We start from the raw sequence: 15,849 nt of genomic DNA on the forward strand, positions 1-15,849 counted from the left end.
CCTCCACACCCTGCAGGTTTCCAGTGCCAAAGGAAGCAAAGCAGCCCCAGAGCATCACCGAGCCTTCACCATGCTTCACTGTAGGCAGGGTGTTCTTTTCAGCCTATGCTTCATTCTTCCTCCTCCAGACATACCGCTGATCCATAGACCTGAAAAGTTCCAATTTTGCCTCATCAGAGAAGAATTATTATTATAATTATTTATCTATTTCTGAGCAGATTGGAGCAGACTCTTCTTGGGTATTTGACTCAGTAGAGAAGTACGGACATGGAGACCTTCAGCCTTTAGTATGTTCCTTACTTCGCAAACTAAAACTTCAGTGCCTGCTGCAGGCTGGAGAAAGCACTTGTTCTATCAGTTGTTTACAGCTGTATACATGCCTGTCTGTCTGTAATAATGTATTGCCAACACTCAGCTTTATTGAATTTATTTATTTTGCATTTCTTCAAACTTCAGTTCTGTCATTCCCACAAAGGCAAAAATAAAATGACCAATTGCTGCACAAAAAACTTCACTGCTTGTGATAATCACTGTCACAGCTCATGATAGTCCTTTATGCTTAGTGTGTTCACATGGTGTCTTGGTACAACACAAATAAAGATAAGCACTATAATGGAGTGAGGTGTCTATACACAGCCTACATACATTTTATACACATTCATGTACTGTTGGTAAATTGCATTAGCAGACTGTTTTTCTCTCATATCCAAATGAGAAACAAAGCTAACACTGTTTAACGTATAATGGGATCCTACTAAATGCTACCTTCAGGACCCTGTGTCATATGAAAGTACAGATTTATCCCTGTATGAAGTCAATAAATATTAGGAGTAAATGTTCTCCTCAACATAAAGCAGAAAAAAAATCAGTAAATGCAATCAAATAGAATGGAAAAATCTGGGTGTATTATTAAGAATATTTTCTAGACAAATCAACGGCGAAGGTCTTACTTCGTTTTCATTAATGACAAAATAATTTACTTCATATTTTAATTTCGAAAAAAGAGTGATGTAATGTAAAGTCACCCCTGAGCAAAGACATATTCTGTGCTCAGGTTACGACTGCAAAATTCATGATATTTCACATGAATTTTCAAAGGGCCACACAAATGTTGTGTGTAAGTTTTTTTTACATTATTTTGTGGTCTTAACCACTCTTGTGAGCAATTCTTGAGTCAGCAAATGGGAACATGACCGGCATCTTGGCTGGTTTGGGTGCATGTATTAAAAAGCATCTGTTTACACAGTTGTAGTTGTAGTTTCTGTCATTGTAGTCAGACTAATAAAAATTAAATCTAATAATATACCTGGATATAAAATATAGAGCTCCTTAAGCAAACAGTTAGGAGTGGGTTGGTGGTTGTTGGTGTGTCGCAACAGATAACACTACTACCTGCCACTGAGCTAACACATCACGTGGGAGACTGGGGTTCAATTCCCGGTCTGGGTGACTATGCTGCGCTACACCAATAAGAGTCCAAACACTACACTGACCCACCTCTGTAATACAGGTAACCTTGTAAGTCCTAAATGTGTGCTAAATGCCACAAATGTAAATGGGTTGCTTCTGTCCATATAAGGAGTGCTTAGACTGTGATTGAATGTCCTTTTTAAGAGAATTCTCTCTCACTAGATGGACCAGACTCGTCTTAATGTGCAGCATACTCTTGGACAGGGAGTGTTCTACATTTGATGCATAATAGATTTTTTCCCTTGAGAAGTAACCAAAGCTGGTAGAACATTGCTAGAACAGGAGTGGGCAGTTCCGGTCCTGGCTTTATGCTTTTCCTGCTCAAGCACACCTGATTCAACTCCCCTGTTGATTGCCAGGTTTAGTCTGTTAGAGCAGGGAATTCAGCAAACTGTGCTGGACTCCGGCCCCTGTTGCCCACCCCTGAATTAAAACATCAGTGACATTAAAAAGTGAATGGCCATGTATAAGATAAAAAAAAAAACATTTCTAAAAGTTATCACTTTGCCTGTTGACATCAATTAGCCTGTACATGTGAAAACAGGACATTGTTTAAATGGTATGTAAATGCTAGACTGAAAAAGAGTTGAAAACTAACACCAGGTGTCTCTGAAATTTTAAGGATCTTGAGTTCCTTTTGTCAGTCTTTGGTCTCATCCTCAATGTGAGTTCTGTGGTTCCTTAGCCTTAGGATATACTATTTTGTTTCCTAGTACAATCCTCAGTTCCGTTGTCTTCTTCGTCTCTTATTTTTCTAATTTGTGCATACCTTAGTATGCGTTCCCTCCTCTTCACAGCTCTGCTGATACTCATACAGATCTGTCTTTTTGGCAGTATCTTCAGTTGTCTTAAGGTTATGTTTGTTCAAAGCGTTGGTTTACAGTCTGCAGTTGTGGTGGTTTTGGAGTCTGATTGCCAGACACTTCCCATTTACAGCCTGGATCTGACATGTCTCAGGCCTTATACCAGTCCTCATTAAAACACTGATCATAGGATGTCAGGTTGAGGCCTAAGCAAGGATCAGGCTGTTCCAGGGCTCACTTTTGGTGCTGTGTGCTCCAGTATGGCCTCCCGGGGAGAGCTTCAAGGAGGAGGCTCCATGTTGGCTTCCCATGTAGGCTGGAATAGCAGAGACCTGGGGGTAAAATATAGGTATTTTTAAAAGACAATACTCTGAGCTATGTGAAAAGGGAAAAAGCTCCAGTGTGTGTTGGCTTACCTGTGTGTGGATGTTATGGTGAGAATACAGAGTAGGCGTGTCTGGCTCGGTCTTGATGGGGCGGAGATCTGCTGGAGTGCCGCTAGCGCTGGCACTGGAGGAGGTGTGGCCATCAGCCCCAGGAGTTTCTGTCAATTACATTGCAATGCTTATTTACAATGTATCTGTGTAGGATTAGTATTGTTATATTGCTCAATATTATGAATTTATAAATATTTCAATAGTGACCCATAATTAGTAATGAGGCAGTATAGAAAGGTAAAAGCTGTTCCAAACAAAAGTCAAGTAAAGAACATTCTCAAGTAGGTAGGTGTATAACTCACAAAGTGTACAATCAAGAAATGCTGTCATGGAAGTAAGGGTCAATAATCCCAAGCCATATCACATCATTTATTAAACATGATGGAGGCACAGTTTTTGCATGGGCATGTATAACTTGGTCGCTGATTGTTATTGATGATAGGGCTGCTGACGTGTATGGAGCTGTACTTTTTGCTAAGATTCAGTCAAATGGGATGGTGCAGAAGAACAATGCCTTGTTAAAGCAAGGAAATGGAATGTTCTTAAACCCTCTTAAATGAGTCAGTCACCTGACTCAACCTAACTTAGCAGGCTTTTCACTTATTGAAGCAGAAAGACCCACAAACAAGGAGCAACTAAGTGTGGCTGCGATAAAGGCCTGGCAAAACACCCCAAGGGAGCAAACTCAGCATTTACTGACATTCCAGACTTTGGACACACATTGCAAACAATTTTCATCCAAGTATTAAAAAGGCTACTTATTTTTAGAATTATATTAGTTAGGCACTTTTGAGCCTGTGAAAATGCTGGGACTATGTAAAAAATGGCTTTAATACCTAAATGATTAATGCAGTATTTTTGTTAAACCACTTGACTTAAAGCTAAAACACGTTTATGCTCCACATGTCTCCACATCCTGATTGCTTAACTTCAAATCAAATGAGGTGGTGTACAAAATGTGTTACAAAAATGACCAAAAATGTGTCGCTGTCCAAATACATATGAACTTGTCTGTGTATTCCTCTCGTTTCTGCTTTTAAACTCCAAACACATGGATGTTAGATAATGTTTGTCGTACCAGATTTGGACTTGTTGAGGTTTTTGGGCTTGCGCTTGCGGGTCTGAATTCCTTCCTTTTTCATGGCTAGAGGACGAGGAACCTGTGTAGAAGAAGATTTGCTAAAAATGAATTGGTTTTAACCCATTAAACCCTGTATTAGTCATTTATTAGTCCTAATCCTTTACTATTCAGTAACTACTATGAAGTAGTCTGTACTAACTATGAAACTGATTAAGTTGTGTAGTCAGTAGAGTGAGGGTCAACATATATAGACCTTTAGATCTGGATTAAGGTTACTCCTTCTAAAATAATCACCCTGTGGTGATTCAATATTGGAACTGCAATCTAGTCCAAGATCTGACCTAATCCATATTCAGGAAACAGAATTGACCCTCATATGGTGCTCAATTGTTTTATAAAGACTTTTCAAGCAGTGATAACATGAACATGTAAAGATAAAGATTATTTTATATTTTAAACATATAAATAAAAAATATGTTTATGTAATATTTGTATAATCTGCTATATAGTAATTATTTTGTCTCATCATTTGGATACAAAGCTACTGTTCAGGGTAAGAATGGCATTGAGAATGCAGCAGACATTGTAAGGTTTTATACATATGTAATCATTTGTGCTATAAAGATTCATTTTGGCCTATAACATTAAACTTGTGAATGTATTAATAATATGGCATCATCAACACTATGAAATACACACATGCTAAAAAGAGACAATTAATCAATAAATCAATGTCACTGAAAAGAAAAAAATGGCATCTTCAAAATAGCAACTTTACTAGAATCCAAGCACATTTTTGAGCATTTCTATTGATAATATTCATAAAATTTATAATAGTGAAATTATGACACGATGTGAACTGAAAGATTCACATTATGTCAAAAATGTCAAAAATGGAGATAGTATATAGCATAAATAAATAGCAATTACATGTTTGTAATTTGGTTTTTGTAATAAAAATGAATGACCTGTTGTCAGGTAATGATGGACAGTAGCGTCAAATTAAAATTGTACGGTAGCATTGTTAATATAACATTGTTAGCACTGTCACACTAAAATGGCAACTTCACAGGAGAAAACTTTTTTCCAATAGAAGTCAATGTAAAAAATATTTGATTCATTTTGGATTTCTTCCAAAAGATTTAGTTGGATTCATATTTAGTCATTTTGGAACATTTCTTTTAGTCTATTCATCATAAAATGTTGACACAATGTAAAGAACACCTGCCAAATGATGTCTAATAAATTACTAATAAAATGGCACAACTAAAGTGAATTCACTGTGTGAATTCTGCCATTATGTGACATTTAAATGTTGTGTCCACCCCTTCTGGTGACCCCTCGTTAATGCACACAGCAGTGTAGGTACAACTTCAGTCCTCTGACACTGCTTCTCCCTCTGCTGCCCCTAGTTTAATCATCACTTATCATACTGCCTGGGATTATTTTGTGGCTCTGTTTCTTACCCCATGTAGTTTCATGTAGAGTCCGCAGGCGTTACATACAGGCTCTCCTTCTGCATTTCGTCTCCACAGAGTGGTGGTAGTGGTGTGACAGTTAGTACAGGATAATCCCACCCTCCTGGAGGCAGACTGGGTGTGTTTCAAAGAGAAACAGAGAAAGAAAGAAAAACTAAAAGATATAAACTGTCATTTAAATGTAGTTGCACAAGTTATTGATTGAAGTTTTGCCAATTAGGATGTCATCGATTGTGATTTAGGATTTGTTTTTATTCATCAAGTTTGTGTATGTGTGGTGCAGCTTAGCAATTATGATCAGTTCAATGGTAAATGCACTTTCTGTGTATAAATGATTAATGTACTATGACTACTACTACTAATAATAGCATTATGTAATTAATACAATCACATGAACACATTAGCATTTCAAATATCTGTTTACACATTAACACAATGTGTTGCAACCCTTAGTTTCAATTCTAAATATAATATTTGTAGCACTGTACCAAATAGTGTGGCACAATGCCCCTTTTTAATTGTTTTTATTTTTGTAATAGGCTTGTCTGCTGTTCCAGCTTATTTACCCTAACCTCATAATCCTGTATATGCTAAACTCATACTAATCCCCAGCTTTTTCTGAGAATCTTTGCTTTGTGAAATATCTCAAGCTCTTCTGGCTGTACTGGCTGTTCAAAATGATGTTATGCTTATGTGCTCAAAGAATGACTGAAAGAATAGAACTGGAATTATATTGTGGACAGATTTCATTCATCAGACAAGTATCCAATAACAACTACCGACATTGAAAGTGGCCAGTTTCATAGAGACTGTAATTGTTAGTTTTACAGTGGTTCATACAGGAAATACTTAGTTCCCTGAGGTACCTGTGTTCTCTAATTTGTAGTTTCAGCCCAAACTTCCACTTACAATTGTCTCTTTTATACTGCCACCTCACAGATACTCTTAGAACATGAGAACATTAGAACATGTGTCTCTTAGAACATGAAAAAATTAAAAATCTTTGTTTGACAAAGTTAAGACCTTTTTTTTTACCAAGTCAATCCTAAGGCATGACCTCAGTTGTTATTGGGACCAGTCAGCTGAATCACATTTCCAAGCATTATTCATTCTCTGACTCCAACATCTATAGTCTCCTTTAAGCAACTGTCTAAAGATCTGAAAATGACAGTAATTGATGTCCACAAGGCAGAGAAAGGCTAAAAGAAGATAGCCAAGGGTTTTTAGCTTGTGGTTTCGACAGCACTAAATGTCATTAGAAAACAGCAGTTCAGGGTAACTGTGGAGCTCAAGATGAGATCTGGAAGACCAAGAAAGAACTCTTGGATAGAACTGATGGTATGCTGATGAGACAGGCAAATCAAAATCCCATATAACTGCCTAAAACCATTGTTTTCACAAACATGAATTTCATGAAAGAAGAAGGAAACCTCCACTTTTCTCAATACTCAACTTTTGCTGTAGTTACACAATATCTAGACAACACAAGTGGCTTTTAGAAATGCAGTACACTGACTGCATTTCATGAAAATAACACAGGTTTTAGTGCCGATTGTTATTTATTCTTGAGGATTACTTCATGAGCGTGGTTTCACAACCATATGGTTGGCACCACAGTGAGGGGCTTGAGGGTGCTGTAGTTATCCCTAGGATTGCCATAGCACCCCCCCAAGAAATTTCAGATGTTTATTTAGAGTGATGGTGAACCTAATAGAGCCACAGGTGATGTTAACAGGTCTCATGAAGGTGCAGACACAATGCTAGTAGCCTTTGTACTTAACCACAACAACAGACGCATTGTTTTGTTTAGGAAGATTCGAGTCTAAGTGAGGGCATAGATGGTATATAGTAATAGGCATTAATGTAATGCATTTAGCAGTTGAGGCACACATTCTAATTCCTTATAGCTATCTCTATGTGATGCTCATTCATACAAAATTAGGGTTGTGGAAGGGAATAGTTCATTAGTCAAGGTGTTAGTAAATAGAAGCATGGATTTGTGATTTCAGAATCTGAGGCTAAAATGTGTGCAAAACTATGCCTGTTTGCTTGCTTCCTGTGTGCAGGTCTTGACCATAGTATTACTGTGTGAAATGTTTTATTCATGTTGGGAGTGTTGCAGTAGAAATGAAACTTATTCATTTAGTAATGGGAAATCCCAAATTTCACAGCACCCTTGATGAAAATCCCCATAGCATCAGCAAAAGAACTTCCTTGGCACTGCCCCTGACTATTCATGGCAGCATTATTAGACTACAAGAGGGTTATTGATGTTCAGACATCAACAGGTGAAATAGCTGAAGTAAAACTCACCAGTCGTCTCTGTGGTTTGATCAGTGGTCTGTTGATGCCATTCATCTTGTGGTAAAGGCCGCAAGCATTACACAGATAATGACCTGTCCCATCTCGCCGCCATAAGGGAGTGGACATGGCTCCACAGTTCACACACTCACGGCCTTCTGCGAAATCATCAAACAGCTCTGTGAGAGAGAGGGGGCCAGGGGTGGAGACGCACAAGTGTTACACAAACAAACAAGAGAGATTAGTGTAGTGCTGTTACTCAAAGTTCATTAATAACATTTTTAAGGTCCCAAAAAGAAATGTGTACAGTCATGGGGAATCTCCAAATAAGGTCTGGCCTGTATACCAAGCTTTCTTCTTTTAATTTGACCAGCAGGAGGAGCCGTTTCTTATTTTGTAGGGGCAGGGGGGTCTGCTCTGGGGTCTGCTCTTTCTCAGTGTGAGACAGGTCTTCTCCTGATAAAAAGGCAGCTTTGTATATAGAGCAGAAATTGAGCTAATCTTTATAAATGGAAACATCACACAGAGTCCCTGAGGGGCTCTTAACAGCCGTTCTGAAGGATGGATCAGTATGAACAAATGGAAGAAACGAGAAGACACACTCAATCAGTGTGTTTATTCATTACCATCCAAGATTAATCGATGCATATTATTTGCCATGTGTATTATTCATGGACTTTCAAGTGAGAACAGTCAAACATAACTTTAAATGCCTATGAAAACAAGGGCGTTTATCTCTCCATGTGCCTCTGCATGTCTATAAATATATCCATCCACAAAACAGCCATTTATGAACATGCATGCCACAATACTATAGAACTTATGTGAATATGATTAGGTATATTATAGACAGTGTGGTTAGTGCTCCTTACAAACACCATGATTCAAAAAGCACATATTAGTTAAACAGTACTGAAAGTATGGCGATTACAAAGCCTGTTTATTTGACTATGCCATTCCTTAACACTCGATACTCCAGAACAAACAACTATAATTGATTGAATTTACGTATTAATGCTAACAGGCAAACCAAGGACTGTAATCTGAACATTGTAATTTTCTTCTTTTTTCTATTTGCCTTGGTCCACGAGTCTCTGTAAGGAATTTGGATGCTGCTAAACTGGAGACACAAAGTGGCCTCTTCTCAAGGTTCACATCAGCACTGCTGCAACCTTGAGACTCGCCGACACATGTGAGAACAATGAACAAAAGACCACTGACACTGTGACTGTGCTGTTCTCCCCAACCTAGGACCTATAAACATGCAATGACATTCACTTTGCAATTAGCAGAGCAGACATAACCTGACTTCCTGCAGGTATGAAACTCAGCATAACTCTGAGTCTGTGGCTACCCAGATCAAAACAGAAAGTAAGCTATAGGCAACGACTCCCGCCAGGCAATTACAGAATTCCGTAATACAGTGTCATGAGGGAATACGCTAAATATTTATGAACTGTCAAAATATTTAGACTAGCTGATTGATCGTGGTAGCAAAGTGTACTGGAAATACATGAAAGCATGTGTGTTATGAATGACGGATTTATTCTCAGGAAGCTGAAATTGTCAGCTTAATTAGACAGATTTAACTTTAAAGCTTATCACACAGTTTTTCTGTCTTATGTCACCAGATTGAACACAGTACCCAAAGTAACTAATTCATTCTCATATTTTCAGTAAAGCTTCATTGGTGATCTGGGCAGGCCCAATGACAAGTAACCATTCATCCCCCATGCAGCACCAGTCAGCTTTATTATATAGAGAATTCAACAGCTATGTCTATGCAGTGGCCCTGGTGATATGTGACCAATAATAGATCCTAAATAATAGTAAAGAAACCAGTAACCCCCATTATGGCCATCTGCTGACAACTGATTCAACATCTACAAGGTATTAAAACAGCACTGACATCAGTATTCCTGTGATCTTTTGTAAATTGGTAAGTTTAAGGATTATTCCAATATAAAATTGGTACAATCAATGCCCCGCTTATTTGGTCTCCACACAAGGCCTAGTTCGAGAATATTTAGCACACTGGTCACTCTGAACCGACAATCTGGCAATGTGTCAAATAGACCGTAGACCAGGAGCAAAGCTGCCAGATAGGTTGGTCACACCCTTCATTATTACTGCAGAAAATGGAATGTAGGCCGGCAATCTTCCAACAGCACCAGATATACCATAACTGATTGGCTTATTTAAGTAGATTAGTGGCCCCAATGATCAAAGCATGGCTTTCTTTTTACTGTATTCCATTTTTAGATGAAAGTTATATTTTACATATTATCTTGGGTTATAATGTGATGTTGAGAAACCGTCTAACACTTTACACCACTGACACACTCAATTGCATGTAGGCCACCCCAGTCTCTTAACTTCTTGCTGACATGGTCATTATTAGCAAGCTCAAAGTCCACACTGTGTCCTGTACCCCACTGATAGCGAGCTGATATTTGGGTACACCTCCAAACTCACCTGATACTGCGGCCCTGCAGGCCAGAAACAAACAGGCCAACAGCACACAATGCAGCCCTGCAATCAGTGGCCAATATCAGGAGTTTCTGATTAGATAACAGGTGGGTAATATTTAAGCCAGCATTATTCTTTTTATTTACGCGTTGAGGAAAGCAGTGCAGCCTTCTGTGATCACGCGTGAGCCTGCGCTTTATAAACGTTAATAACGAGGGCAATGTTTGATGCAGGATTCAATCCACTGAGTTCTCTCTATAAGCCCAAGCTCTGTACAACAGTTTTACAGGATATTTCTTAATGAGACGCCGAAGTTTGTATTTAAAGGTTTAACGTTAAAGTGGCGGTCTGCTATAGCAATATCATATAATTAACCTGCCTTTGAAAAATGGTGTTGTTGTATTTTGTGGCTTAAACAAACAAACACTGGCGACTGGTTAAACTAATTATTTCCGTTCACATGCAATAAGCATGATCAGTGTGTGCACAAATCAAATACAGGTTCCCAGTTTTGCAAGCAATTAATTTTAATTATACAGGAAATTGCTATTTATTCAGCCTTTCGACTTTCTATGCGTTCAATGCGTTTCTATTGAACTGTATTTAAACGACCTGAATGTTATTCTTACACACACACACACACACACACACACACATATATATATATACATATATATATAGAACAGGCCATGTTTCCTCTGATCTATTTCCGGAGTTATTGATCACAGGGTTGTGGGTTCGATACCTGCGTCCGCAAAGCTGCGGTGTAGCAAGGGCGACCCTGCGCTCTCTTCCCAAAGCTGTTTTGTTACTAGACATAAAAGGTGGCTTTTTAAACACTGTGTTGTGTACACCGAGCTGCATTACAGGACTTTAATCAAATCTATTGCGTGCTCTGCCTCTCGCTGCAGGTAACACCGCTAACACACCCATTACACGAAACATGGCATTGCACTCGGACACTGTGACAAAGACTGAACGTGCCCCAGATTTCCAGGCTGTGAATATGCAAAGAGAACAGTTCCGTTACACTGTAAAGGTATAATGACAATAAAAGTACTTAAACATTAAACACTAACATTGGACGGTTACATCCAATATTTGGTGACCATCTATTAAATGATCATAGAAAATAAGGATTTTATTCCACAGTGGGATTCTTCCAAAAGCATTTTCTCTAGAAGAAGTAAGTCTATTTATCACAAATGTTAGATCATTAACAGCTGTAGTATCATTCAGTGAGCGTGACCTAGGTAAATTACCGTTTTCCTGCTTTATTCATGTTTTATGAAAGCTAAACAAAATGGTGCTAAAGGAGCATAGCAATGCACATACACAGTTAAAATATATGAGCTACCCTTCAAGCAGAAAACATTTTTAATATAAAAATTCATGGGGCCAGCAGCTCAAGAAACTCGGGCAAGAAACTCGCAGCTCTACAGCTTCACAACAACAGAGTTAGCTTATTTTACATATTGAGTATTTTATATTTTTCCACGAAAACTACAATTTGCTATATTTTCCTTGAACAGCAAAACATCTCTCCACTATTTAACAGCACAAGTCAACTGTCAGCCCGCGGTAAAATAAGAGGGGTAAATCTTAATAAAATGTGTATAGTCTTTTGCAAAATAACTTAAAATATTGCACCATATAAAACAGAATGGGTGTGTTTGGCTGTATGGCCAGGACATGACAATGTATTAGAATTAGAAATGTTGATAGTAAAACCAGTTTAAAGCATTTAATCTAGAAAATTGAGGGATGCAATGTAACCGGCATTAAAGAAATCAACGGTAAAAACGTAACAGATTAAACAACACGTTTTTTTTCAGCAAGGGAAATAAATGCTTGGAGTGTAACAAAACATTAAATAATACTCGGATAGGGTCAATTTTACACCGCCTTGTTCAAGAACCTACATTGCAGGATTGTTTTTTTTTTATTAGATCTATTAGAAGCTGACTGATCATATAACAAACACCTATAATTATTTAGATAAATTAGACCGATGCACCAGAAACCATTTACCATAAAAAATAGATAGCTGTTAACTCTAGTTAACCTAATCTAACCATGATCATGTGCTGAAAGAGCAGTAAATCTTTAGACTGCTGGAATAGACCCTCTGAGACCCTCTGATCACTGCAATTGTGCACAGAGAAGGCGTAACGTAATGTTAAAATCCCTATCAGTACTTAAGTTTAAAGTACAGTCGTGACGCGATAATATCGATTTAGAGGAGTAGAATCTTTGGTCTGTTATGTTCAAAAAATCAAGCAGGTCTGATAAAATGAATTACATAATAAAAAAAACTACTCATTTAAAAAATTCTTCATGGTTTATTAAATGATTGCACTGGAGAACATTAGCATTGTTGTGTTCGTGTCAGATTAGTTCATTTGCAAACACTTTACATATCTAAATGCTGATTTTCTTGTTCTAAGTAAAATTAAAACTCGTAGCTAATTATTTTCTTTTAGTTTAAGATCAATGATCAGTGTCCCATAGATAAATGTAGAGACACGTCGTCGAAGTGCATTTTAAAGGACCTATTTTGAGAAAACAGTGAACTTAAAAAACGTGATGCATAAACATATATATATATATATCTAAATTTTAAATGCATATCTGTAACTAAAATTACAGTTGCAGTAACTGTTGACAAGCAAGATCAAGTTACATGAGTAAAATATTATTTTTCAGTTTTGACATATTGACAGTTTTAATGAGTAGTAAAAGCAACTTTGAAATCCGTAGCTTACTTTAAAATTCATATTTACTTCTTGAATGTCTTTTTTATGCAAAACCGCTGTATCTCGAAAATGACAACTTTACAGGAGACGGAAACATTCGTATTGACTTTCAGTGGAAGTCAACGTACAATATTGAATTCCAAGTCATTTTAGAGCATTTCCCCTGATCCATTCAACATATAATATAAAACACAACTTTATAAATTTAAATAGTTTAACAACGACGCTTTAAAGATCAATGTATGTAATGATTAGTTAGATTATAGAGAAAATAATGCACTACAAACTAAATCAAAACACTACGTTTAAAAAAAATATATATTACAGTTATGACAAGCCAGTGAAACATTATTTGTCTGTTGGGGCATACTGCGTTTTAAAGAGCCTACGTTTGAGAAAATAATGCAAAAGAATTTTTTTTTTTAAAGAAAAAAATCTTACGTACAGTTTTGAGTCAGTATCTACAACCACACAATTGGATCAGTATGTTCTGTCTATAAATATTGAAGTAGCTTATTTTTTTCAAATAATGCACAATAAAAAGCAACATTAAACCCAACAACTGTCAATTTCTTCCTTATCTTTAAGATAACAGTTCTTAATAGAAGCTTTTTTTTATTTATATGATCGAATACAGGCAGAACAGTGCTAGATGTTTTTGTATGTTGTGAAATATTGAGAATTTGACAACAGAATATAAATATCTCTACATTTCTCTCACAAAATTCTTCCTACATCTAAGGAAACGATCACGTCTACTCTCAAGACCGTTTTTGAATGTCCAAGCATGGTATGAAGATGTGGACTAGCAGCGTTAAAGAACTTACCCAGGTTGGGATGTCTGGCAGCGGCGTTCTGGCCTCCGGACTGCAGGCCGTGCAGCACAGAGCTGTCGAAGTGGGACGCGGCCCACGTACCCCCTACTCCGGGGCTCACGTACGCCGGGTAGGGGCTTGAGTGGTAAGAGGCGCCCAGGCCACCCAGGCCGCGCGCGCCGCTCGCAGGGATGCCCGCGGGACTGTCGCGCGCGCTGGCGACCCCGGAGCAGAGCGGAGGGTTTGTGGAAAAGGCGAAACGCGGCGACACGGGCGGGGCGTGCGCCGAGTTCACCGAGCCGCTGGTGCTGTAAGAGGAAGGTAACGACGAGGAAGACACGGGCTCCTGCGCCCAAGCTGAGTGTGCTGAAGAGGAGGAGGCGCCATGCTGAGAAGTCCCGTGCGCCAGGTATGGCAGCGCCGGGAGCACGGCGGGCACGCGCGGGCTCGGCATGTACACCGGCGACGTGGCAGCGGACGCGGCGGAGGGCAGGAAGGTCGGCTCGTAGGACTGAGCGGCGTGGTGGCTCGCGCTCATGGCTAGACCCTGATACATGGCGCACGGGGCCACGGGGGACTGGAGCTGCTGCCGTTAGGGTGCGGGAGAGCGCAGGGAGCCCCTCGCTGAGAGCATGACTAGCTCTCTGAGCGGCAGAGAGAAAACACACCTGGAGCACGAGAGGAGGAGGAGGAGGAGAGCTGAACAGGGGTCGGAGGGGGAGTGAGCTGGGCAGGGTGGAAAGAAAATGAGAAACTCAACTCAACTCTCTCTCTCTCTCTCTCTCTCTCTCTCTCGCTTTGGTCTCTCTTGTTCTGTTTTATCTCACGTTTACCCCGTATTTTAATTTGATTGCACTGTGTAAACATTCAATTAATACGCAATCGCTGAAATACTACAGCGCTTCTCTCACAACTGCAGCACAACAGCACTCCTGTTCATCTTTAACACCACAGAATTTTAAAGACCGGGTTATATGTTAATTTTACCGGGTTATATGTGTAAAGTTTGTTGATTATTCAGAGAGAAAATGAAAATGAGAATAAGGAACAGAATCTGTAATCACCGATACCGACAATCTACCCTATAACCTCTTTCAGGAGCAGTAAAAAAACATACTGGATCATTTCTATCGGTCCATTCATCATGAAACATGTATAAATGTACTTCTATAAACACTATGTCTCCATTTGCCGTCATATTCATACTTTATTTGACCTAATATGTGAATATCTGTACGAAATGTATTTATCAGAGAAAACGTAAACATACTACTACTGCTAGTAATAATAATAATAACTATAAGTTAATATTATTATAGGCGAGCTGCTATATTATTATTATTATATAGCAGCGTTAAATAACTTACCCACGTTGGGATGTCTGGCGATGTGTGCTAACTTCATGCTCTCTTTCCAGTAAATTCTCAGTATTCCTATATTTCGGGAATAAAAAAAAAATGTGTAAACGTATTGTGGAAAAAATAATTTCCTTTCGAGTAGTGCATTGAATTCAAAATCACTGAGAATGTGACCAGGGAAAGTCGCAGACCAACAACGGATTGCTGATAAGCAGACCACAGTCAACACAGAATTTAACGGATTGTCCGACAATGAACGGACAACTATATAAAAAAAATAAAACATAATAATAATATTATTGTGTTATCTCGTAGAAACATAATAACAAAACAACATAATACTAATCATATTATTATCAGACAGAAACATTGAAACAAAACTACTGAAGAAAAACAAAAACTAAGGATAATTAATAAGGATGAAATATGAGATTAATACTGTGTTGGGTGTCAGGAGAGATGGATGTGTTGCTCGTTGCTGAAGGCCGTCGCGCGACGCCACTATTGTCCTGAGTTTTAGGAGTAGGAAATGTCGTTGTTGTTGTTGCTGACAGATTTCAAGCCACCATCCACGTCCTTAGAGCACTTCATTCTCTCTCAGCTTCCTCCTGCAGTCTTTCAGTCGTTTCCCTGGCCTGATATGGGCAATTTATTTTTAGTTTTAAAGTGGAAAAACTATTATTATGGATATTGGTTATTAGGACACACTAGTGTATAAATTATGCACAAATTCTCTACGCTAAACTAACCTCAATGTAAAAATAAATCTGCACATTTCCTCTTTACTTTCTGAACTGAAACGTTTTAGTTTTTTATGCCATTACGTTTGCACGCGTCACATGTATTTATTTATCAATTTAAACAAGATAAATAAAGCAAAT

General features: G+C 38.4%; 1 protein-coding gene across 1 annotated transcript; it reads right to left on the reverse strand.

The window, feature by feature from the left end:
* Window positions 1-416: 416 nt before the first annotated feature.
* On the reverse strand, window positions 417-14,376 carry gata4 (GATA binding protein 4). The gene is made up of 6 exons (XM_072679534.1): window positions 13,623-14,376; window positions 7,583-7,749; window positions 5,258-5,383; window positions 3,789-3,870; window positions 2,690-2,817; window positions 417-2,605 (listed from the first exon to the last, which is right to left on the reverse strand). The coding sequence occupies exons 1-6, from the start codon at window positions 14,164-14,166 to the stop codon at window positions 2,480-2,482; spliced, it is 1,173 nt and encodes a 390-aa protein (XP_072535635.1). The 5' UTR covers window positions 14,167-14,376; the 3' UTR covers window positions 417-2,479.
* Between the last annotated feature and the right edge of the window lie 1,473 nt (window positions 14,377-15,849).

This window comes from Salminus brasiliensis, chromosome 1, assembly GCF_030463535.1.
Source record: "Salminus brasiliensis chromosome 1, fSalBra1.hap2, whole genome shotgun sequence".
NCBI classification, from domain to species: domain Eukaryota; kingdom Metazoa; phylum Chordata; class Actinopteri; order Characiformes; family Bryconidae; genus Salminus; species Salminus brasiliensis.

Bases quoted from the DNA above. Each gene is read 5' to 3' on its own strand.
- gata4 (XM_072679534.1), bottom strand. From the start codon at position 14,166: ATGTATCAGGGTCTAGCCATGAGCGCGAGCCACCACGCCGCTCAGTCC. The intron at 5,384-7,582 runs GTGAGTTTTACT...AAACACACCCAG, and splicing joins TCAAACCACAGAGACGACTG to TCTGCCTCCAGGAGGGTGGG. The intron at 2,818-3,788 runs GTACGACAAACA...TGTAATTGACAG, and splicing joins CCTCAACAAGTCCAAATCTG to AAACTCCTGGGGCTGATGGC.